The sequence below is a fragment of the Papio anubis genome, chromosome 1 (assembly GCF_008728515.1).
Source record: "Papio anubis isolate 15944 chromosome 1, Panubis1.0, whole genome shotgun sequence".
Lineage (NCBI taxonomy): Eukaryota > Metazoa > Chordata > Mammalia > Primates > Cercopithecidae > Papio > Papio anubis.
The window spans coordinates 201,331,935-201,358,313 of NC_044976.1; the positions used below are offsets into that span (position 1 = coordinate 201,331,935).

Here is a 26,379-nt window from a genome sequence, read left to right on the forward strand (position 1 = left end):
TTTGTCAAGCCATTTTGCAGTCCCAATGATGAGTTAAAAGAGCCAGGAGAGAGTGCTTCTGCCATAGTGGAGGTCTCGACTTGTGAACACCCCAGAAATTGACTGGTTTGGTCTTTGCTACCAAAGAAGCTGTCAATTTAGCGACTGGAAAAGGACTGCCGCTATGCATATTGAAACCCTTTGCTTAAAGATGCATTCGGGGCCGGGTGCAGTGGCTTACGCCTGTAATCCCAGCACTTTGGGAGGCTGAGGCAGGCGGATCACCTGAGTTCAAGAGTTCGAGATCAGCCTGACCAACGTCGTGAAACCCCATCTCTTCTAAAAATACAAAAATCAGCTGGGCATGGTGGCGGGTGCCTGTGATCCCAGCTACTCGGGAGGCCAAAGTAGGAGAATCACTTTAACCCAGGTGGTGGAGGTTGCAGTGAGCCGAGGTTGCACCATTGCATTCCAGCCTGGGAGACAGAGCGAGACTCCATCTCAAAGAAAAAAAAAATGCTTTCAGGATAGTAGTAACTTGAGAAATTAATTACTTTTCTTCCCAGGAGGGCAATGTCTAGTTTCCTCACAAATGAAACAGTCGGTGACTGTTTTTTGTTCTTTAAAGCTTTTCAGTTGGCTTGACAATCATTTTGCCTATTTTATACATCGTTTATACTGCCATAGCAAGACCTTGATTTGTGTACAGACAGAATATGTCTTCATTATTCCCTGGGAGCACGGTCAATTAATTTAAATAGTCAATGTCCTCATTAGTTAGGATAACCACAATTTACAAAACAAAAGCCCTTCTCATATATATTTATACCTGGCCAAGTTATTGACAGACTGAGAAAGAGGATCAATTACTCTGTGAATTATGACTAAATGTTGTGGCAGAGAACTGGGTATGAATCATTCATTATTTGCAGTAGGTCTGGGAACCAGGGGTGGTTGTACGATGGTCGAAATGTAAAAAGGACAGCTTGCTGAGCAGAGAGCAATGCAGCCAAGAGCCTGTTGGCCTGGAAGGACTCTCTTCCAGTCTCTGTGCCCAGGGAAAGAAAGTCTTGGACCCTGGATCAGGAAACACGCCAAGGGCTCACTGCAGCTAAGCCAAAATCGGGGATGTGTTGTTGGCAAAAATGTCTAGAGTTACTCTGTGCATTTTCTCCGTTTCTGTATCGAATTTATTTCTGAAAACAACACCCAGTGATTTTGCTAAAGGTCACAGAGCCGCAGGTTTGATGGGTAATTATAACTTGCATACAAATAGAGCTTCCTGTTAGGAACAAGTGGTGCCCATAAGACAGCATCGGAACCAGGGACCCAGAAATGCCTGAATTCTGCTCTGCTCACCCAAAGGCTCTGTCACCCAGGCTGGAGTGTAATGGCAGGATCACAGCTCACTGCAGCCTTGATCTCCTGGGCTCAGGTAATCCTTCTGCCTCAGCCTCCCAAGTAGCTGGGACTACAGACATATGCTGCCTTGCCCAGCTAAATTTGTTTGATTTTTAGTAGAGACCAGGTTTTGCTAGGTTGCTCAGGCTGGTCTTGAACTTCTGAGCTCAGGCGATTCTCCTGCCTCAGTCTGTCAAAATTGGGATTGCAGGCAAGAACCACTGCACCTGGCCTCTCTTACATCTTCTACTGTTTATCAGGTGCATCCTGATTTCTGTGTAGAATTAAAAGATAGGAGAACTGTCTTGGGTCTGAGTTTATTGACTATCTTCAGATCATACTGTATAGGTAACATGAATGCATCTGTACACCAACACTGAGGATACAGGTGTGCCTATTATATAATGCAGATGGTGCTTATATGTGTGTGTTTATGACACTGTGTATTGTGGATACACACATATACTGATATGTACTCAGTATTAGGATTTGTTGAAAATCTCGAACTACTATTAAAGATCTTAGATTTTCCCAAATATCAAAAATGGTTTGCTTTGTTTGCATACCGTCTTACTCCATTTGGGTTGTTATAACAAAGTACCATAGACGGGGTGGCTTATAAATAACAGAAATTTAATTCCCATTGCTTTGAAGACTAGAAGTCTGAGATCAGGGTTCCAGCATGGCTAAGTTCTGGTGAGAGGCCCTCTTCCAGGCTGCAGATTGACTTCTTGTTGTATTCCCGCATGGAAGAAAGAGGGCAAGGCGGGGTCTCGGGCTTCTTTATAAGGGTACTAACCCTTCATGGGGGCCCCACCTTCATGACCTGATCACCTCCCAAAGGCCCCACCTCCTAATGCCATCACCTTGGGAGTTAGAATTTCAACCTGTGAATTCTGGGGGGACGAAAACATTTCCAACCATTGCATATACCTTGTCTAATACATTTAAAACACTTTATAATTACTTTGCTTTTCCATAAAATTAAGGAACTCATATCTTTGATTTTAAAATGTAAACATAAAAGCTCCATTTGATAATGAGTTCCTTGGTGTCCAATTTTATTTGTAAATAAAAAGGATACACAGGTTTTCTGGGGATGTGTACATGTGTGTGCAGAGTTGGATAGGTATGTGTGCACAGACATGAATGTGTGTGTGTGTGTGTGTGCTGTGGGAAGGGGGTTATATTAGTCCACAGATAATTAAAACACAACTGTCCAGTCACACAAAACACCTTTCTCTTTACTTTAAACTAGATTGACTAGTGACCATGAGCTAAAGGTCTCAGACTGATATAGCTTTCTTTCTCTAGTGTGTTAGATACACACACACACACACACACACACACACACACACCCCTACCTGATATTCTTTAGACTCCTGTCTCAGAAAGAAATGAAACCTTCCTTGCACTCATTACATTTCTTAAACTCTTATGGGTTACCCAAACCAAAGGTAATTAAGGGATAAATGAGATGGAAGAAACAGTTGGAAATAAATGGGATATCTGGAGATTGGTAGATATTAGATTACATCCAGTAGAGCCTGAAAGAGTGAACACTGCAATTTAATAAGAAGATTCAGAAAGGTTGTTTTGTATTAATATCGACAGCTTGAAGGATAGATTTGCTCAACAAAGGAGAAACTGACCCAATTATGATTAACAGATACTGTTCACTAAAATCAAAAATATTGGACATAGATTGGATGAGACACAAGAATTATGGCTGGTGTTACAGAGTTAATGGAAATGCCCTCAGACCTCAGATGACATTATTAAATGGATACGATGGGATGTGCCAGTCATCTGGGTTTGAGACAAATTCAGACTTGGTGCTGGGGGAAGGGATACCTTCCTTTTAACTCTGGTTCTGACATCCTGAAAAGTCTCAAGACGTTGAAAGGGTCTCGGAATTAATTACTTTGGACATGTGGATGCCCAACACCACCAGTGCAGGCTTTGTTTAGAGGCTACCAAACTGTCGTCTTCATCCAGAGAATGATTTTTATAAAAAAGATGTTGGAAAATTATAGCCACTGAATAGAACATATGGAAGTCCATGAGAGAAACAGTGGAGTATTTTAGGCAGGATGGATGAGGTCTGCTTTGACTCTAAAAATAATCTCAATTCAAACTGATATAAGAAAACATTTAAAGTTGATGGTGTCCAACAAACCCTAGATTCTTCTGGGAAATTAAATTTTTCTAGATAGCTCATTAATCTGAGTCTAGATATCGTTGGCATATGAAAAGTCTTGAGACTGCTGAAAGGGTTCAAAAAGGGGAAAATGTGATGTTTTAGCCTCCAACAAAATAAAAGATAACCTAAAGACATTTGGAAAAAGAAATTAAGATTTAAGATTTTTGCTGTTTTTGAAAAACCAAAGAAAAAAACTGTAGGATGTGTTTGGAATGTTATGGGAAAATACATGATAAAACCCTCAAACCTCACTGAGAATTACTTGTCTATTTTTCAAATCTGACTTGCCAGCAAGTATCTATCTGCCTTCAAAGTTTCCCTAAACAGTGTCTATTAATACTAGTAATTAAATTTAGCTTGCAGCTTTGACCTTCATCTCAATGGCCGTATCTTTATTCACTGCATACTATGTGCCAGGCACAGAGCAAAGTCCCTGCTCACATAAGCTCGTATCCCAGCAGACAGACAATGTGGAAACAAAGGAATGGAAGTACATAGTGTGTCATCTGAGCGGAAGCTGTGGAAAAACATCAAGCGGAGGGAGGGCCAAGGGAGGCTGCTATTTTGGGTGGGTGATCAGCAAGGCCTTTCCTCCCAGGCAGCGACTGAGCGGAGTCCCGAAGCGTATGAGTGAGCCAGACCACCTGGGGCTACGAAAGTGATGCAGACAGGAGGATTCGGCAAAGGTCTGGAGAAGGCAGGAGGCAGGAGTGATGCAATGATGTTAACTTGTGGTTGCTCTCTGTTGGATTAGCTCCTATCGGTTTTGTAATTGAGTTTGGGTGATGGGCATATGCTTGGAATACACCATTGCTCACTTTATTTTGTTCTTTTTCTTCCATTTCCCTCCTTCCCATCCCTTCCCTTCCTTCCTTCCCTTCTTCCCTGTTTCTTCCTCCCTCCCTCCCTTTCTTCCTTCTCCCTTCCTCTCTCCCTTCGTCCCTCCTTCCCTTCTTTTCTTTTCCATCCCTCCCTGACTTCCTTCCTCCCTTCCTTCCTCTCTCTCTCTCCTTCCTTCCTTCCCTCCTTCCCTCCTTCCTTCCTTCCTTCCTTCCTTCCTTCCTTCCTTCCTTCCTTCCTTCCTTCCTTCCTTCCTTCCTTCCTCCCTTCCTCCCTCCCTCCCTCCCTCCCTCCTTCCCTCCCTCCCTCCCTCTCTTCCTTGTCTTTCTTTTTCCATTTCTTGCTTTTTGAGCATTATCCTCCAATTACTCTTCATCACCCCTTTTAATTACTTACAAATCCAGAAATCTCTGACCTGGCTGTTCTACTGCCTTCTGATTTTTAGCTGAATAAATGATGATTCCTGGCCATTTCTCTCCCCCTAGGTGTGTATGAGTGAGAAATTCTGCAGCACCCTGAGGAAGAAAGTTAACGATATTGAAACCCAACTACCAGCCTTGCTTGAAGCCAAAATGCATGCCATATCAGGTAACTGGCAGTGTAGGAGATGTTGAAGCTGTCCAACTAAAATAATGACAGCCACCAGCGCACCGTGTTTTGCCCTCGATGAACATTCCACGGTTATTATGCCATTCTCAGACATCTGAAAGCTTTTCTGGGGAGTTTCACTAACGTACACATAATATAGCACAAGTTGTTTATCTGAGTACCGCATTTGGGACTTCCAGTTCCTGTTTCTTGAAGAGTTTAGAGACTGAATGTACTCTGTGTGCCATATGATTCTAGCAGATGTGTATGTAGTATTGTGTATCTGTAAACACTGAATGAGGATTATTGGGTGTGCTCAGACCCTTCCTGTGGGGGAAGGATGGTAGCATGAGACAAATGGATGTCCTCGGTTTAAAAATCTAGTCACAGAAACTTGGCGAATCCCCAAAGGATTATGCTCCCTCTTAGTCTGGCAGTTATTAAGGAATTATTTTTCCATTAATTAGTAGCTTGAAAACAAGAGTCTCTGAAAACAGTATCTTATCCTATCATTTGAATAGTGCGTTCAAACACTCCTCTGTATTTGTTATTTTATTTTCACAATTACTGTATTAGGTAGATGGGAGAGAGACCGTGATCCGAATGGACTGATGGGGAGGTTGAGGCTGCGGGATGTGTCCTTTGGTTAAGGTCACTCAATGAGCTCAGCAGTGGCTGACCTGGGGCTAAAGTCCAGGCCCTCTCTTGGTGTATTATATACGGATATTTAACCCAGTTACATAATGACAGCTTCAAAAAGTTCTCTGAGTTTTGTAGGTTGAATGGACCCATAGCTCATCAGCTTCAAAAGAATCATGAAAATTTAACGAAAAGGTATAATAATTACATGTGTGGGTTTTAAATGGTATTTTAAGAAGGAATACAGTAATTGGCAGCTTCTGCTCCTCAGATCATTAAACAACTAATGTTGGCAGCTAATGAGCAATTTGGTCCCTGGTGCAGTCACGCGTATTATTTACAACCCGTACAACATGGCAGTGCGAATGTGGGGCTTGGCTCTTAACAGCTTCACATGCCATTTACTTGAAATTATGAGCCCATTTGCTAGGAGAAAAAAAAAGAAGATTGAACACAGTCTTGCTTCTGAGTTAGGGTTTTTGCCTTTCTTAATCAATATATCTTTCCCAGGAATACAGGTGGATGAGTCTGTATTAAGCCCGAGGGAAGAAATGTATAATTCAGGCAGCAGAGATAGCCTCACTCCAGTGTGAACAATCTCTCTTCAGACTCCAGGGAAAATGCCTAAGATGGCATATTGCATATGGGGTAGGTTTCCTGTTTTAGCTCTTTGGTCAGCTGAGAAAATTGGTAAGGCCTGATCTGTTGAAGGATGACCTGAATTAACCCTCCTGGTAACTGACCTTTTGACCTCACTGTTTTCTGATTGCACTGTATGCTCTTTGGTGGACGGGCCCTTCAGTCAATGGGTGATACTGGTGATAAGGTGGTTGACATTTTTTTGCAACTCCTGCATATAATGCTATTTCTGTTTCCTCCTATTTCGATACCTTCAGAATGGGCAAACCTTCACTCCATTAGGTAAGATTCTTAAAACCCCTATTGAATGGAGAGGATCTTGAGAGATGTCATTAAGATTCTTAGGGGGTCTTTTGTCTGTCTTCAAGTTTCTATGATTCTCTCTCTTAGATTTGTAGACCAAATGATATGGTTTGGCTCTGTGTCCCCACCCAAATCTCATCTCAAATTGTAATCCCCACATTCAAGGGAGGGACCCGGTGGGAGGTGTTTAGATCATGAGGGTGGTTTCCCCCATGCTGTTCTCATGATAGTGAGTGAGTTCTCTTGAGAGCTGATGGTTTAACAAGTGTTTGGTAGTTCTTCCTGCATTCATTCTTCTCGCCACCTTGTGAAGAAGGTGCCTTGCTTTCCCCTTGCCTTCTGCCATGATTGTAAGTTTCCTGAGGCCTCCCTAGCCATGCAGAACTGTGAGCCAACTAAACCTATTTTCTTTATAAATTACCCAATCTCAGGTGGTATCTTTAGAGTAGTGTGAGAAAGGACTAATACATCCATCCTGACTTTGATCTATGGCCTGAGGCCCTTTCTTAATTTGAGAATTATTCGCCATTTGCAGAGAGCAGGAGTAAGAAATTAGTTTCATTTTCAAACCTGGTCAGATCTAGCTCCTTTACATGTAACAGTTTATTCTTTAATTCATCTCTCTTCTCCTGCATTTCATCACAGGCAGTGACAGGAGGTCAGTGGGCACTTCTGTATTCTGCCTGGAAATCTCCTTGGATATATAATTACGATTATTAAGGACGCTTTTTTATATTGCCTCAGTTGGTAACTCAATGACTTTTTTGCCACTACAAGGATATTTTTTTTCTAGCTTCTGATATATTTTTCTTACTTTTTTTCATCCTTCACTGAGGCCCATGAGGCTTCTGCCTACTACCACGTCCCCAAACCAATGCCTTGATTTTAGGATATTTTTACAACAGCATTCCATATCCAGATACCAAAATCTGTTTTCATTGTCTACTGCTGCATAATAAATCATCTCAAGATGTTGTGACTTAAAATATGACCAGTTATTTATTTTGCCCATGGAAATACAATTTGGGCAGGGCTTGGCAGGGACAGCTGGGGTGGCTCAACTGGGGTGGCTCCCATATTTGGTGGGAGAATCCACACCAAATATGGTGCATACATATGGTCTGGCTGTTGAGTGCTGTCTCTGTGGGCCTCTCTATAGGCAGCTTGGCTTCCTTACAACATGGCTGCTAGGTTCCAAGAGCGAGAGTCCCAAGAGAAAGGAAATGGAAATTTCTTATTCTTAAGGTCTGAATTCAGAAACTGGCATACATCTCTATTAATGTGTGGCTCCCCAAACTTCATAGCCTGAAACAACAAACCTTTATCTCTCACAGTCTCTGAGACACAGGAGTCCAGAGTGAATTAGCTGGATGGCTCTGACTCAGGGTCTCATGAGGTTGCTGTTAAGACACACTTTGGAGCTGCAGTCATCTAAAGGCTTGGCTGGGACTGAAAGATCTGCTTCCAAGCTCATGCATGTGTTGTTAACAGACGGCTTCAGTTCCTTGCCACAAGAGCTGTGCCATAGGACCTCTTGCAACATAGCAGCTGATTTCCTCAGAGCCAATGATCTGAGGGAGAGAGAGCAAATAAGACAGAAACCACAGTGCCTTGTTAGGACTTAGCCTTCAAAGTCACACAGCATCACTTCTGCTTAGTGAATAGAAGCAAGTCACTAAGTTCAGCCCACAGGGAAGGGGAAGGAAACAGGTTTTACCCCAAAGGAGGAGTATTAAAGAATTTGGTGGGCATATTTTTATAACCACTGCAGTGTTACTTCCATTGTGTTTTATTGGTCCAGCATTCCTGGTGCACTGATTCAAGGGAAGGGCCATTATGACAAGTCTCAGTGAGAGATGTGTCAAAGAGTTTCAGTGCCATGTTCTAAAAAGTGACACAGGGCTTACTGAGACAGAAGGATTTTGAGAACTGAAGAGCTGGACAGAAAGCTTTTCAGTCAGAGGAAATGACCTGTTCCATTTATTTACTGAAAAGAAAAATATCATTGAGCATCTACGAAGTGCCAGATCTGGTTCTGGGCACTGAGGATGCAGTAGAGAACAGGACAAGATCCCCCTTCCTTTTTTTTTTTTTTTTTTTTTTTTTTGAGACAAGGTCTTGCTCTGTTACCCAGGCTGGAGTGCAGAGGTGAGATCATAGTTCACTGCAGCCTTGAATGCCTGGACTCAAGCCATCCTTCCGCCTTAGCCTCTGGAGTCACTGGGATTATAGGCATCCTGGCTCAATGTCTCTTCTTTTTTGATAGCTGTGTTGTCCCATTGGCCACAGTGGAGTGGAGCTAGATATGCCTGGGCTGAATGTGGAGGAAAAGCACAACTACTTCTTCAGAAGGAAGAGCAGTCTAGATTGGCCCAGGTATAGGATTAGTATTGTGGTAGCTCTTCAAAGTCGGTTAGGACCAGGATACACAGAGCTCTGAATTGTAGGCTAAGGATAAGAGCATTTTAGGGAGCCATTACAATGTTTTAGAGGAGTACTGAATGACTAAAACCAGACTTTGGGAAGCGTGATCCAGCCATGTTGTACACAGAGGGGTGGATGTGGTAAGACCTCAGGAGTCATGGAATTAACTAAGATGTTAGAAATGAAAAAAGGAAGAAAAGTAGGCTAGTATAGGAAATCTACTACAGATAGGTAATTATTGATTTTTAGAAGAACCATGATGATACTGATGTATCCAGTTGAGTGTGGTGTAATACACATTAACAAAAGTAACTTAGAAAGCCCATAGTTTCTCTCCCTTTTCACTGACCTGCACACACCTTAAATGTGCTTTAGTCACCTCTTTTCTTTCCATTCTCTCTTTCTGCTTCAATTTTCCTGTTCCGCAGAGAATAGTTTGGTTTAAAGCCGATAGCAAAAGTGGATTCTGTTGTTACTGTCCTTCCTAGATATCAGTCAGTTCTCACACTGCTGTAAAGAAATACCTGAGACTGGGTAATTTACAAAGAAAGGAGGTTTAATTGGCTCATGATTCTGCAGATTGTACAGGAAGCATGGCAGCATCTGCTTAGCTTCTGGAGAGGCCTCGGGAAACTTGCCATCATGGCGGAAGGTGAAGGGGAAACCAGCACTTCACATAGCCAGAGCAGGAGGAGGGGGTGGGGGAGGGGCCACATACTTCTAAATAGCCAGACCTTGCGATAACTCACTATCGCAACAACATCACCAAGAGGGATGGGGCTAAATCATTAATGAGAAACCGCCCCTATGAGACAATCACCTTCCATTGGGTCCCACCTCCAGCACTGAGGATTACATTTCAATGTGAGACTTGGATGGGACACAGATCCAAACCATATCACTAGAGAAGGAGAGTACAGCCCTGAGCTCTATCCATACTGACTTGGAGTGAGAAACTCACCAGCCCAGACAGATTTCTCAGTGTTTGAGTGCAGGGGCCATACAGGTAGTAGAGAGAAACTTGGGCTTTGGAATCTGAGATGCGTTTGTTCAAGTGCAGCTGTATCATGACTTGGCTGAATGATCTTGAACAAGTTATTTAACCCTTTCAGGTCTTGTTTCTTCATCTATAAAATGGAGCTAATAATAATATTGCCTGTCACATTAGGTTGTTGTAAGAATTAAGTGAGGTAGTGAATTAGAATAATGTGTTACATCAGTATATTAATACATGAGATAATAAATATGCGAATGTGACATCTCTTTCCAAGAGTGAATACATGCTTAGCTAGCGATTGTTAGCCATGCGTCTGAGTTGAGGGAGACCCAGCCAGCAGGTGTCTCTCTGACCAGGTGACACTCGGTGCTGCGGGTTCCCGGCCAGCGTACCTCTTATTACAAGGCAGCTTTGGCCTCAGTGCTTGTGCACTCTCCTGCCTGGCCAACCAGGCTGGGCCACTTGTCAATGGGGAGGATTCATTTTTTTGTTTGGTTTTCAGCTCTGAGTTCAAGAGCCTGGGAGACCTGCTGGCTTCTCTCCTAGAACTGGGCCACATATTTTTAACCTGGGCCCTGGAGGTCTGATCAATGTCCTGGCTGGATCCAGTGCAGTAAGAGAAGCCAAGGAGAAGAGAGTCTTCCGAGGCCTGGAGCAGGTCTGACCTAACTGCCCACTGTAGGAGGTTTGCCCTGGGACAAACTGAGGTCCTGCAGGGCTCAAGGGTGAAAGGCCTCTTCTCCCAAGATGAAGCCCCAGACCCACCTTGCTCAACTGACTGCCTGGAAAGGAAGCGAGAGTGAAGATCTCAAAAAAGAGCAGCTCCTTAACCTCTGTGCTGCTCTCACTGAACGCTCCCGCCCCCTGCCCAGGAGTTGATGGCTTTGACCCTGGGGCAGAGCGAAGGGAAAGCATTGGTGCCCTCTAGGACCGAGAGTGTGGCACTACAGCAAGTGTGTGGTAGGTGGGGCTGACTTGTGCTCTGTGGCTACTACCCATCCCCATCAGAAACGTGGGCCTGTTTCCTTCTCTAGAATGGGCTGGGACTTTCCAAACCACTGACCTGGAGTGATGAGAGTTGGTGTCTTGAGTCTGCATCCACCGTCTGCATGCCATGCCTGCCTTCCCACTGCTGGGGGCCCTCAAGCCTCCTCCAGTTCCCGTGTTTAAGACTTAGCAACAAGCATCCTTCCTGTGTGTTGGACTGTGGGTCTGCACCATTCTGAGACACACTCCTACGTTGGGCCCTACCTCTATCGGTGCTCATTGACCTGGCTAATATCGCAGTCCTCATCTGGAACGGGGCCAGCCAAGCCCCGGCCACTCCCTTGCCCTCGGACGAAGGCTCAGGCCCTGAGGCCCCGTGAGTAGTCAAGGCTGGCTCTCTGATGTCTGGCTGCTCTAATGTTGGCATCCTGCATGCACTTCCCGCTCCAGGCTTGTCCTGCTCGAATTACCCCTTATTATTGATCTGGTCCATCTGTTGAGTCACCCTGAAATTTTTTTCTTCCATTTTGTTTAATGCCTGGCACTGAAAAGACAGCCAGTAGAAGTATTTATTTTTCAAAAAATTAACCCTCATTGGTTGGTTGCTGATCCCTAGAAATCTGTCGTTTTCATACCTCCTTCACTTGTCAGGCTTTTCGTCGCCTGCCCTGACTCCAGTGGGTATGTCTGGTTTTAAGCCCCAGTCCTCCTGCTCATCGGATCCATCCTCTGCCAGGTGATTGGAGCTGGCCGATGTTCCAGCTTCTGGGCACTGGAAGCCAGCAGCAGCAGCTGCCTGGGTGACAGCCCCATTGTGTGTTGGCAGGCTTCTCACTCACCTTTTTTAATCAACTGGACCTGAAAATCTTGAAGCTAAACAAACACAGCCCTGCTATTTTGGCACAAGATGAAGGCCAGTCTTAAGTAGTCTGCAAACGCTGTGAAAAAGCTTTTAAAAGAGAATTATATCCAGGGCACCCAAGCTGCTTCCAGATGCCAGAGGCAGCCCTGCATTTTATAATATGCTTGCTGGAATCCCTTTAAAATGGTAGATGTTGGCCATCTTTTTCTTTTTTCTTTGCATTCCCGACAGAAGCACTTCCAGTGGATGGGCCCGGTATTATACCCTGTATGTTTTAGAGAAGCTCTAAATTTGTGTAGCTGTCAAATTTGTGTTTTTCACTCAGACTGCATGTTAGGATCATCTGGGGAAATTAAAAAATACTGGTACCCATGCAGCACCAAATTCCTTCCGTCAGAATCTCTAGGGATTGTTCCTGAATATGGGAACCGTCATAAACAGTTTCCACGTGGTTTTAATGTTCTGTGAGGGCTAGAACCGCTGTACCAGTGAGAGGAGAGCTGGCCTGCCCTGCTCACTTCTGGCAGATGGACTTTTGAGTCACATCTTTGCACACCCATGTGAAGCTCTAGGCCCAATGTGCACCTTGGGTAAGTACCTGCAACTGCAGCCTGGCCTTGGCCTGGAAGCACGTCTTGTAGGATCGCTGATCTTACTCTCCCCTGGCCTTCTCCTTGTCCTAGAAGATGTGCCTGAGGCTGAGAGGCTTCCTTGTTTAATTCATCTAGCTGTCTGTTCTGAGAGCCCCCAGCTAAACTGAGGTTCCAGTCCCAGAACAGCTAGCAACCTGCCCTAAGGAGAAATGAAGGGGAGATGGACATGGTGTTTACTGCGTGCCTTTCATAGGATGCTGCTTTTACCTGGAAGATGCAATGCCTAGTTGTCTGACCTGTGACCAGGGGCTCCTTGCCTGGGAAACTTGTTTATATGTCTTTGTGGCTCTTGCCTTTCCTGTGTTCAGTTTATGCCCACCTGCCCATTGCTCTGGCGCTGGGAGCCCAACCTTGTGCTCTCTTGGGCGTCCCAGGTAAAACCTGGCTTGGGGCATCCCCTGGTTCTTCAGATGGAAGGTGCAAATGCAATATACACCACAGTAGGGAACACATTCAAAAAGTGTAATTTATGGATCCTGGGCAGGGAGGGCACAGAGAGACAGGAGGGCAGTCCTTTGTCCCTGGGCCGCTCCAGATAGGAATGAAGCATCATGCAGAGAGAGAGAAACAAGACACACGACAACTGGCAGTGTGTATAGGGAGTAGGGTCTGGGTCACTGTAAGTTTTCAGGCAAATGTGTGAATGATCTGTTTAAAGGAAGCAGAGGGGAAGCAGGGAGCCCAGTCTGCTAGTCAGGGGAGATGCCTCTAAGTTTTTATCTCTTGCCGCTGGCTTGAGCCATTGGGTGTGGTTTTCTTCTAATGCCTGGGCAGCTGTCTCATTCCCGTTAGAGTCACCACATGATTCTAATTGCCTTAGAATTTATAGGAACCAGTTGGCAGCCCAACAAGTAGGCTCCTCTGGCCAACGAGGGAGCCTTCCCAGGACAGGCAGAGACCTCTGCCTGGTTATTAGATTGGCCATCTTTGGGTCTCACCTCAGTTTGGATACTTTTTTTTTTTTTTTTTTTTTATCTCACCTGCCCCCTTGTTATCTGTTTCCAAGAAGCAAACAGCTCAAAAAATTTTTTATTTTAAAATAACATAAGAGGATGTCTCTGATACTCCAAAAGCCTTAGGAAAAAAAAAAAAAAAAAAAAGGAGGTTCTGTCCAATTTGGCGTTTCATTTATAGAGAGTAAAAACTATCTATACCCGAAATGTATTCATTGCACACAATTGTATTTGAATGGCAGCTTGAAATCTTCTCTCCTAACTGATGATTTTGGGGAAAATAAGAACGTTTAAACAATAAACTAGATTTTCTAGATAAACACAAAATGGGTGAATTTCACACATCAAGTAATGAAAGTAGTTTTTTCCTTAAATTTAGAAACAAGGATTTAAATTTTCATCTTCTGAATGAATATTTGGCACCCAACCAATAAATATATATCATCTTAAATTTTCTTGAGAAAATATCCTTTTCTTGCATAATTAATTTAAAGGAAATTAAACGGACCATGTCAGTTGTCAAACAAGGAAGAATAAGAATTTTGCTTGTTATTAATTTTATTTGCAATAGTATTTAAAGGTAACTTTGTAAAATAACCCCAATGATATAATCTAAAATAAAATAGGTTGTATTTAAATCACTTTTTTATTATATGCTAAGAAAAACTATTGAATGATTAAACATTCTTAAGTGGATTCTTAACATTGTATGGAACTGGAAAGAGCAGTTCAGATCACAGAGGCATGGACACTCACTGTGTTTTAAGTGGTCACTGCACTGATTCAGAACAGCAGGGGCTGGCCCTGTACTGGGGTGGGTGGGGGCTCAAGGCCAGACCTACAGAGCGCTCCTGTGTCTGCAGCTGCAAGGAAGCAGGAGAAGCAGTGACGATGGTCCAGGAGAGGCCACTTGACATATGGCAGAAAAACAAAATTCAGGATACAGACAGTGGCTGGGAGCATCAACTCAGTTGCTTTCTTTCTTTACTATTTTCCCTCTTTCTAAAAAAGTCTGTGATTTAGATCAGTGACTGGAGGAGGGAGACAAGAGACCCAATAAAGACGTTTTCAAAGATGATGCCTATCCGGTGTGAAAAGCAATGAAGACCTACCCAATGAGAATAAGCAAAAGCTGTTATGCAGAGCTTGCTACAGCAAGGGAGTCAGATACCATCACCTGCAATTTGGCAGAGACTCAAAGGTGGGCAGACGAGTGGGAAAGCTTTATAGTGGAAAAAGGTGAAGTCTTCAGATGCGCCCTGATTGGAGGTTATCGATGAGGGGAAGCTAGAGGCGGCTCACTAGAAGCGAACATCCTGTGTGCTTGGTTACGGGAGCATATTTGGCTTTCTCTGGTGGGTTCTAAGTTGGAATTGGGGACAAAAATTAGGGAAGCCATCAGTTATTAATCCAGTCCTGAACATTTTGGGCCAATTGTTACAGAAATTATTATTTAACTTCCTGGAGAGTTACTAGACAGCAATTTGGCTTCCAGCAGGTCTTAGAGCAGGCCGGCTTCCAGGGTTGCTTTTTGTAGGTAGGGATATTGTTTTCTGGGAAAGTTGCTGCACCTTGTGGATCAGAGTTCCACCTTTTGATATGGCCTGGCTGTTGTCTAGTTGTCTATTTAGCCTGTCACTAGGCACCAAATTTTCTCAAGCAGTTGGAAAGTTTTGTGTGTCCAGTGGAAGAAATGCACAGCCCTGACAGAAAATGGCAGAATCTAGCTGAAGGGACCGCCAGGAAGAAGAGGGGTGGGGAGGGGAGCAGTTGGCTGGGGCTTGTTGGCTGCCTCAGTTGCGCTTTGGTTCAGCCAGCCCAAGCTCACAGTGGATATCCTTGACCTCGCCAATGGAAGGCTCTGAAATACAAGGGTAGATCTTGATCTGGCTTAACTGTGCACTTGAGCTTACAGTTCCTTGAAAGATCTGGTGTCATGTAAGACAAATTATACAGCACTCTACTATTTCTGGAGTTTGATTATTCTCAGCACTGGCTTCATTTCTTTTTTTCCACTAAATAAGTGTAGTTCAAATGTGGATAGGTGAAAGTAGACAATCTTAGGAGGATCGTTACAAACTGAAATGTCCATGGGTTCAGGCAAGTGCCATGTGTGTGAGGGGTACCCCAGGTGAGAGGCCTGAGGACAGGGCAGGTGAAAGGGGCCACATGGGCACAAGATTCATCACACCCCCCCCCCCCCCCCCCGCCATGTGCTCTCTCACTTTAGTGATGATTCCTGTCCAGGTATTAACTAAGTCACTTATTGACGTGAGATCAGAAGAACCAAGTTCAAGTTCAGCAACCTTGCGTGGTATCCTAGAACTCTGAAATTTTGTGACCTTCACAAGGTCACCTCTGGGTCTAAGTTTTTTAACCGGAAATCAAGGACAATCATTAAGAGACTCCCCTTCCTGGATTGTTGGGAAGATTAAATGAGACAATCCATGTAATGAGAGCATTGTAATCTCTAAAATTGGACTCTCAAATAATGACCTCAGGTGAAGGAAGAACTGTTCAAAATGCCCCAGGTACTATGAAGTACAGAGGATAGGTATTTTTTTTTTTAAGGGATGGGGTCTTGCTGTGTTGCCCAGGCTAGAATGCAGTGGTATAATCATGACTCACTCCCACCTCAAGCTCCTGGGCTCAAGTGATCTTCTCACCTCAACCTCCCCAAGTAGCTAGGACTAAAGGTACATACCACCATGCCTGGCTAATTTTTAAATTTTTCTGTAGAGATGGGGGTCTTGCTATATTGCCCAGGATGGTCTCCAACTCCTCAAGCAATCTTCCCATCTTGGCTTCCCAAAGTGCTGTAATTACAGGTTGAGCCACTACACCTGGCTGATATTTGAATTCAGAGAGGCCAAGTAACTGTTAGAACAGAGTGGGTAAAGTCAGCTTCGGCATATGCCTAGGGATTTAAATTGTGTTATTTGCAGAATAAAATATGTTGACAAGTGCTTTAAAAAACTATGAGAATACCCAGGTTTCATTCCCTTGTTGAAGAGCAGGCAGGCACAGGTGTATTGGGATGCCATGGGTGGCATATTCTTGTCCACACACATCCTTCTGTGGCATTTAGAAAGGGCCCATGAAAGTTATGAAGTTTCAGGTCACGGATCTCTGATGGGACTTTCTTCAGGTATCAGCATTGACTTTCCAAATTTTCATCACTAAGCTCCTGACCAATTTCAGCAGTCAGAGAGGTCTGCATCAAGCAAGGTCTGGTCTAAGCCTCATGGGCTTAGATCTGAGGTCAAAATACCTATAAAATTTTAATCAAGGGCATTGTAGCATTTTATCATGGCTTGGGTTTTGATATGAACGGTCTCTTTGGGAATTCACACTCATTCTGCTCTTTTAAAACGTTTGCTTTTATCACTGTACATTTTCCCAAGCCTTATTCCTCAGGATCAAAGAAAGGGCCCAGGCTTTAATTAATGATCTCTCCTACGTTTTACCAAGGGCACTGGTCTCTAGAGCTTGCAATGGGTTGCAAGGGATTAGGGGATGCATTTCCAGCAAAACTTTTGTACCGGCACTCGCTCTGTATATGTAGTCTCTTCCAGTTTGTTTTTGGAGATCTTTTTTTCTGACTGTTCACAGGAGGAAAGGGCACGCTGTGGCATATTCTGCCTGGTGTCTCTGGAGGCATAGTTGGTGCCCATCCCACTTTTTATTAACTCTCTTCGTTGAAAACACAGCCCAGAAGACATGTTGGGACTTCATAAGCACAGCCTAAGGAGGAACGTTGGAAAGTACAACATTGTACATGTGGCCACCCTGCTCCAACACAGTCACACCTCCGTGCTGGTCCTCCCGCAAGCTCGCCAGAGCGTGGGGTCCCTTGAGGTTCTTTGTGGCATGTGGTATGGGGCTCGATCCTCAGCTTCCTTGACTTGGCCGTTGTTCAGGATGGAAATTACCGATCCAGGAAAAGTTTTATTTGTGTTACTGTTTACAACTTGAAGCTCATGCAAGTGCGGTCTGCTCTCCTGTGGACTTTTCGGGTTTTTCCTAAGTGGGTCCAACCCAGCAGCGTGGCATTTGGGGCACTGTTGTTTTGAAGCAACTTCCTTGTGAGTTTAGTCTCACCTCCTGCCCCCTGCCCAATGCTCTCTAACCAGGACTCCTATTTCTTCTTTTGGGACTCTTATATTCTTCCCTCCCGAAATCTGCCTCAGTCTGTCCTGGAATAATCTCTCTTCTCCTCTGACCTCTTCTAGTGTTTGCTTTTTCTTTGGAAGGCACCTTCTCCCCTTTATTTTGTGGTAACTTCCTGGAGAGCAGGAGCAGTACTTGTTCTCTTTTGTGTTTGCCATGTTGTGTAAAACAGTGAGAGACAAACCCATGAGTCTCAATAGGGTCTTTATAAAATCATGGCATTGGAAACTATAGACTTCAGTGACAGATGATATGTGCTAGGCTTCAGAATGCCCTTAAGGTGGGAAAACATTTTGTATCATTTTCAACATTTGTGTCAGTTTGAAATCTGCCTACTAAGTAACAATAAAGAAGTTAGCAACATAATTTATGCTTAAGAGGAGGGGTTCTGGGGTGATGTTCCAGCTGGAAACTTGTCCTATGGTTTACTGCACCGTGATCTTCAGCAAGATATTTTAGTTCTCCAGATTTCCATTTTCCCAGCTGTAAAAAGAGATAACAATATGAATATCAGTGAACATAAAAAGCACCCGTTATTTTATATATTACAAAGAAAGAAACATTGCTGTCAATTAAACAGTAACAGTGCTTTCTATGGTTTAGAATTTTTATCTTATACTTACGGATATAGCTCTTTTAGATGTATTTAGGCTTTTGAAAAATCACATATCACCCATTAAAAAGGAGAGTAAATTGGTTAAGGTTTTCCTAGGCGTCTTCTTGTTCAGTCTGAGTCTTCTGAAGCACATTTGGACTCAAAGTTGTCGAGGTTCGTGTTTCCCCACACATCATCATCCTCTGAACCCCTGAAGTTGTTGGGAGGCAACTTTTTCTCCCCCAAGAATAAACTGTTTTCTGTAGGATTGTCTGCCAAACTGCTAACACCTTTCCTCAAGTTTTGAATGCTGGTGCTTTCCCAGTCTTACAAATCCACATCAACACAAGATTTTCAGGCAACAGCCAGTATGCAGATGGTCCTAAAATAGTTTGTACATTGAAACACCAGGGGGTTGCAGATGGTCAGCCAGGGCCAGGAAAACAATCCAGTTATAATCCACTGCATCCTGCTACTTCCTAGCTGATGGCGATTGTAGGGCACATCCCTGTTTCAGAGATGTTAAAATGTAAAATAATAATAATGATAGTAATAATAATATAAGCTATAACCTATTTCCTAAAGTTGTGATGACATTCAAAGGTGAGAAAGTTTGTAGCTATTATTGTGATTATAGTTACTATAAATTCTTAGAAAACATAGTGGGGTTTTCTAACACTAATTTGTGGGGCACTCATTAATGTTATATATTTAGTAATTTATTGTTCAGTGTTCATACTTTAAAATTTCCTAATTTTTCCTCTTTTTAATTGAGGTATGGTTTACATTCAATGAAATGCACAGGTCTTAAGTGTTTACAGATCTTGAATTTTGACACCTATGTTACAGACAGCCCAATCAAGAAACAGAACATTTTCATCACTCAAGAAACAACACCCTGTATTGTCCCAGTCATTATCATCCCTCCTTTATTCTGATACCTTCTACCATGGATTAATTTTGCCTGTTCTAAAACTTAATGGAATCATGTGGCACTACTCTTTTGCATCTTTTGTAAAGACACATACATGTTGGCAGGGCGTGGTGGCTCATGCCTGTAATCCCAGCACTTTGGGAGGCCGAGGTGGGTGGATCACGAGGTCTGGAGTTTGAGACCAGCCTGGCCAACATGGTGAAACCCTGTCGCTACTAAAAAATACAAAAATTAGCTGGGCGTGGTGGTGGACACTTGTAATCCCAGCTATCCGGGAGGCTGAGGCAGGAGAATCGTTTGAAACCAGAAGGCGGAGGTTGCAATGAGCTGATATTGCGCCACTGCACTCCAGCCTGGGCAACAAGAGCAAAACTCCATCTAAAAAAAAAAACAAACAAAAAACCAACAACACATACATGTTGCTGCAGGCATGAAGGGTTTGTTTCTTTTTATTGCTGAGTAGTCTTTCATTGCGTTGCTCTATTATTCTTTTTGCATTTTCCTGCTAATGCACATTTAGATTGCTTCCAGTTTGGGACTGGCTCTCAGGCATAAAGACACTATGAACATTTATTTGAGTGCAAATATTTTTGATGACGTGTTTTCATTTCTTTTGTGTAAATGCCTAGAAGTAGAATTGTTGGATTGAAGGGTAGGTATACATTTAACCTTATGAGAAACTGGCAGAACTTTTCTTGAAGGGACCATTTTACATGTGTGAGAGTTCCAGTTGCTCCATACCCTTGTGAATGTTGACATTTTTAGATGAGTTAATTTGAAACATTTGAGTGGGCTTGTAGTGGAATCATTATGGTTTTAATTTTTCTTTTCTTAATGATTAATGATGTCAAATGCTTTTTCATGTGCTTATTGGCCGTTTGTGTGTCTTACTTTGTAAAATGCCTGTTAAGTCATTTGCCTGTTTTTTTTTTTTTTTTTTTTTTTTTCCTTCCTAATGGAGTCTCGCTCTGTTACCCAGGCTGGAGTGCAATGGCATGATCTGGGCTCACTGCAAGCTCCGCCTCCCGGGTTCACACCATTCTCCTGCCTCAGCCTCCCGAGTAGCTGGGACTCCAGGCACCCACCACCACGCCCGGCTAATTTTTTGTATTTTTGGTAGAGATGGGGTTTCACTGTGTTAGCCAGGATGGTCTCCATCTCCTGACCTCGTGATCTGCCCACCTTGGCCTCCCAAAGTGCTTGGATTACAGGCATGAGCCCCCGCACCTGGCTCATTTGCCTGTTTTTCAATGGCACCATTTGTGTTTTAATTGTCGAGTTGTAGTATTCAACTTCTTTGTCAGTTAGACATATTGCAATGATTTTCTTCAAGTCTATGACTTGTCTTCTCATTTTTTTAGTGATGTCTTTTGATGAGGAGTTTTTAATTTTGATAAAGCCCATTTATCCTTTTTTAAATAGTATTTTCTGTATCTTATCTGAAGTTCTTGCCTACTCCAAAGTCAATAAAATATTATTATTATTTTTTTTGTAGAAGCTTTATAGTTTTAACTTTTACATTTGGGCCTGTGATCCACCTTTAGTTAAATTTTTGTATGGTTTGAGGTATGAATCAAGGTTAATATTTTTCCCATGTGGATAGCTAGTTGTTCCAGCACCATTTGTTGAAATACTTTCTTTTCCTTATTGACTTGCTTTGGCACTTTGGTTGGCTGTATATGTGTAAATCCACTCCTGGACTGTTTATTCTATTCCATTGATCTATTTGTCCATCTATATGCAATGCCATATGACCTTGATTTATAGTGGCTTTAGCCTTAGTCTTAGACTAACTTTTTAAGGATTGCTTTGGTTTACCTAGACCACTCCTCCTCCTCTTCCTCCCCCTCCTCCTCTTTCTCCTTCTCCCCCTCTTCCTCTCTCTCCTCTCTTCTTCTTCTTCCTCCTCCTCCTTCTTCCTCCTCTTCTTCTTGTTTCTGCTGCTTCTTCTGCTTCTTCTCTTCTTTCTTCCTATTCTTCTTCTTCATCATCTTCTTCTTCTCCTTCCTTTCCTCCCTCCCTCCTTCTCCTCCTCCTCCTCCTCCTTCTTCTTCAAGATGGGGCCTTGCTATGTTGCCCAGGCAATTGTGCAATCATAGTGTACTACAGCTTCAAACTCATGGGCTCATTCTTCTACATTTTATTCATTTATTTTTTTATTTATTTAGAAGTGGAGTCTTATTCCATTGCCCAAGCTGGAGTGCAGTGGCAAGATCTCAGCTCACTGCAACCTCTACCTCCCGGGTTTAAGCGATTCTCCTGCCTCAGCCTCTTTAGTAGCTGGGATTACAGGTGTTTGCCACTGTGCCACTAATTTTTGTATTTTTAGTAGAGATAGGGTTTTGCCACGTTAGCCAGGCTGGTCTTGAATGCCCGACCTCAAGGGATCCACCCACCTCAGCCTCCCAAAGTGCTGGGATTACAGGTGTGAGCCACCATGCCTGGCTCACTCTTCAACGTTTTAGAATAAGCACACACATTTCTACAAAACAGCCTCATAAAATTTTGATTGAAATTGTATTAAATCAATGAATCAATGTGGGGAAAACTGAAATATTACCAATATTGAACCTCCAGTGTATGTATAATAATTTAATCTTTTAAATTATTTGTCTTTGTCTCAGCAGTTTTTGAAAAATAGTTTTTACTGTAGAGCTCTTGCACATATTTAAAAAAAGTATCCGTCAGTATTTTGAGTTTTAAAATAGTTTGTAAATTGTATTTTTTAAAAAAAATCATCTTCTAGTTTTTTGTTGTTGATATTTAGACATAAGATTGATTTTTGTATATTGACCTTGTATGCTGCAACCTTGCTACATTTAATTTACCATATATTTTGCTCAGTGCTTGACAGAATTCCTTGTTTATTCTTGTAACTACCTATGAGTCAGGTGTTATTGCAATCATATTTTATAAGAAATTTGCCCCAGATGTGCTAATTTTCTTGCTCCAGGTCATGCAATTTGAGTAACAGGGGAGGAATTTAATTTAGGTCAACTCTGATTATATGGCCCAGTCCCCTTCCACACTGCTATAATATGTCATCTCTTTGACATTTGTATATTATTTGAATGGAGTGACACATTGTGGTTCCTCTGGATTCCACTGGGACATTTTTGTGTCATCGTATTTCACGGGACATGGCTTAGCCAATGGAACTCCTAAAACAGACATAACAAGAATAAGGTGATAAAAAAGACTGGTGATTTTTCCAGTTTAAGGAGGGCAGTATTTTTCCATGTTCTTTCCCCAGAGGACTGCTAAGGAAGTTGTACATGATCTCAAAGTTCTGTTTCTTTGCCCATGCTGTGAATGTACATTAGCTGCTGCTAGATCTTCCATGTGTGCGGATGCTGTAAAGCTTGTTTTCCCTTCTTCTCTCCCACAATGTGCTGTAGGAAACCATTTCTGTACAGCTAAAGACCTCACCGAGGAGATTAGATCATTAACATCAGAGAGAGAAGGGCTGGAGGGACTCCTCAGCAAGCTGTTGGTGTTGAGTTCCAGGAATGTCAAAAAGCTGGGAAGTGTTAAAGAAGATTACGACAGACTGAGAAGAGAAGTGGAGCACCAGGAGACTGCCTATGGTAGGTAGTGCACAACTGTTCCTCGGCGAGATGTTGATATTTGTTGTGTTTTGTGGCCGGGCAGGATGTTCTGTGCTTTATGTGAACGTCACTGTGAAGAGCGTCACGGAGCACATGGCCCTTTTCCTTGGGGACGTTTTTGGCAGGCGCCTTGGCAAACTGAATGGAATTACTTGTCAGCTTTTGTTTTCATATTCACATATGACATCTTTCCTTTTTCTGTTCCCCGTCCCACCCTGCGTTTGCTAATAGCCTTGTTATTATTTAGGGCAGTCTCTCCCTTGGCAAGGTCTTGAGCATTTTCTTTGTGTGACAATTATCTTCCCTTTTGTCTCTTGGCTCAGTCTCCTAGTCTGCACAATCATAGACTAAATCAGGCTGATCTGAGAAAATTGAGGGAAGACCACAAAGTGGCTCTTCTATGTGTGCGCTTTTCTGAGAGCTGCTTTCCCCAGGCAAGATGATGTCGAAGATGTGAATGCTGCCTTAGCCAAAGTGTCTGCTGGTCAGAGGAGTTCAAGTGTCCTGAGTTCTTTCCTTTTCCAGTTGTTAAGAGTAACAGGTTACTCTGAGATTTGCACCCAGAGGGATGGTCTCAGAAGGCGCTGGTTCAGTGCAAATTGAGATAGTAAAAACTTATTTCTTAAAACATGTAAGGAATTTCTGATGATTCAGTTTCTAATATACAGAATAAAATCATTAAAAACAAATTCAGATTTAATCTTTATTAAATACTGGAACCTGTTTCTGCGCCAGTAAAATGACAAGAATAAAATCTGTCTCCTAGGCAGATTGGTACAGATTAATTTACAAAGATCCTGGAGTGAGTGTGTGTGTGTGTGTGTGTGTGTGTGTATGTGTGTGTGTGCCTTTCCATTGCCCCTAGAAACTAAAAGTCAGGGGTCATTTACAGCATACCATGGTTCCTAAATAAATGTTATTTACTAAAAAAATTGAATGAAATATATATGAATAAACAGCTATATTTTACAAAGTATGCTTATTTAAGAAGACATAAGAAAAGAGCGGGGCTGATGGGAACCAGATTTGAAATAGGGCTTTTGTAAATATTCCGTAAATTGAAGTAAATGAAGAGTAGTAGTTATAAGCTAGATTGAGAAATATAAAATCCACTAGCTGAAGTTAAGTGCATCAATTCGGGATGAATAAATTTGTTTTTTAAATGCCTATCAATTTATGTAGAGAGAGGTTTCTTCACAGAGATATTTGAATCAAAGAGTATGTTCAGTAGTTATTCTGTCTTCTTTGTAATGAATACCCTTAAGTTGACTTAACAACTCAGTATTTATCTTTTTTTCTTTTCATTCTTAAAGGTCAAGCCTTGTTTTTGCCGTATATGTAACTACAGACAGTATGTTTGAGCCTAAATAACTATAGTACTAAGGAATGACAACATGCTCACCCGAGACACCACAGCCTGGTTTACTCTGTCGTGATAGGAATGAGGACTGTACATTTTAAGTAGGTTTCTGCTATTGAGTTTTTAAATGTATGAACAATGGAAACTACAACATTTCTCATGTTATCACCACATAACTTTTTGTCACAAAATGAAGAATATATTATATCCAAAAATAAAGAGGAAGTGAATTTGAGCAAATTTAGTCCAGCAGTATTTTCATTTGAATAGTTGAGCCTTGAAAGCCATTAATATCGCTTTTTAAAAAAAGAACCGTGCAGTTTTTTTTGAATCTCATCATTGTCACTTCACTAAGTATTTTCACAATGATGAATAAAACATAAACAAATGGAATGAGAGATTGCTACTATGGATGATTCTAAATTGCAGATGGCTCATTACTGTTGTGAAGCTTCTCTTTATGTTTTTACACTTGGATTTTGCTGGATCAGCCACCCTTTTCCCTATACATTGATTTACAAATGCTTAATTTTTTTAAACCAATTTGAGGTGAGTGGGCTTTAGGTGAACCAAATTAATAATCTAGGGTTGAGAGTGTGGGAAACAAATAAATAATGAACTCTTCAATATATTGAAGCTTTTATTTATTAAAATATGATAAAACTGGGCCAAAGTCCATATTCAGCTATTTTTGTGTTTTGGGAATTAAAAATTCAGAGGGAGCTGTGGGTTCAAGTTTAAATGTAGGGAAAGTACAAAGGAGAGTGTGCTTACGCACATACACATATGCATGCATGTAGCATGACTCATTTTAGCCTTAGAGAATGAAACCATTTAAGAAATGAGCAATATGTAGTATTCTTAAAAAAGATTTTGATTTCCAACAGTGGTTGTGGAATGCAGCGTTCAGGGGAAAAGGGCAACTGACGTATAATCAAGCCACCCTGATTGTCAGGAATTCAGACTCTTCTATTTTGTTCTTCTCTGACCCACAACTTGTGCCATTCAGTCCAACCCAGCTGACCCAGCCACATGCATGTCCAAGTCCAGTCAGATAAAAAGGAAGAAGGAAGAGAGCTCACCTTTCCCCTTTACATGCCCTTTGAGAAATCTGCACACGTCTCTGCTACGGCCACATCCCTGTGACCTTAACCTTGTTATATGGTAACAGCTACTTGCAAGAGGGGCTGGGAGCTGTCCTTACCCTGGGCAGCAGTGTGCCCTGCTGAAGTACTGAATTCTGTTTCCATAGCAAAAGGGGAGATTTGCAGTCTTAGGGAACAATGAGCAGTGTCTCTCATACAGAGACCTCTTAATGATGTGAAGTGTATCTCTCATGATGCACCTGAGATAAATTTGGTGCATGCATCACTTAAAATATCATTATATCTTGTGTCTCTGGCTAGATTATGAGTCCACTGAGGTCAGAACATCGTCCTTAGGTTTCACTGTACTGCTTTGGTATCCAGCATGATGTCTTCTAAAATAGTAAATATACTATACCATCGATATTTGTTCACTTACTGGGGCCAGATGTTAAAATGACACATGAGTCCTCTCTTCCTACATTTTAGATTGCAGATCCAGACCTTGAATCTGCTGCTTCTTTATTCATTTTCCAAATTAATGAGGGTAGTGATAAGTTTGTCTTTCTTGGAAGATGTTTGAGTTGTCTGAGTCGGACTTTCGGTTTGGAGTGTCAGCAGATAGAATAATATGGTGATAGAAAAGGAACTGAAATATGCCAAGGTACTCAAGGGCAAAGGGAGAGAGATCTCATCACTGAATCCATTGGCTTTTGTCACCAAGACACAATCTCTATAAAGAGATGATAAAGAAGTGTGCTTTAACTCCTGTCAGCTGTTCTTGAGACTTCAGGAGAATGCATTTGAATTCTGAGCAATGTTAAGTGCAGTGAAATAGAAGGAAAAGCTAAATCTATCTTCCAAGCCTTGAGTATTTATGGAAATTAACTATAAACATTTAATTATTGTGGATTCCAATGTGTGTGTTTATTTAAAGAAGGGTGGAATGAAAAAAATCAGCAACTTTTATAGTTCACTACATCTGCTTTTTTTTTCTTTTTTCTTTTTTTTTTTTTGAAACGGAGTTTTGCTCTTGTCACCCAGGCTAGAGCGTAATGGTGCGATCTCTGCTCACTGCAATCTCTGCCTCCCAGGTTCAAGCGATTCTCCTGCCTCAGCCTCCCAGGTAGCTGGGATTATAGGTGTCCACCACTATGCT

At 42.3% G+C, this 26,379-nt stretch overlaps 1 protein-coding gene across 3 annotated transcripts in view; it reads left to right on the forward strand.

Moving 5' to 3' along the window:
- Positions 1–26,379, forward strand: part of DISC1 (DISC1 scaffold protein) — a 340,168-nt gene that overhangs the window by 110,552 nt on the left and 203,237 nt on the right. Inside the window, exons 7-9 of one of the 3 annotated variants that reach the window (XM_031659333.1) lie at positions 4,909–5,011; positions 22,566–22,754; positions 24,089–26,189. In XM_031659333.1, the coding sequence (XP_031515193.1) occupies positions 4,909–5,011; positions 22,566–22,754; positions 24,089–24,117 (321 nt within the window). In that variant the 3' untranslated portion in view covers positions 24,118–26,189. Of the gene's footprint in view, positions 1–4,908; positions 5,012–17,080; positions 17,264–22,565; positions 22,755–24,088; positions 26,190–26,379 lie in introns of those variants that run through there. The other 2 variants (XM_031659336.1, XM_031659330.1) reach the window with 2 other exon arrangements.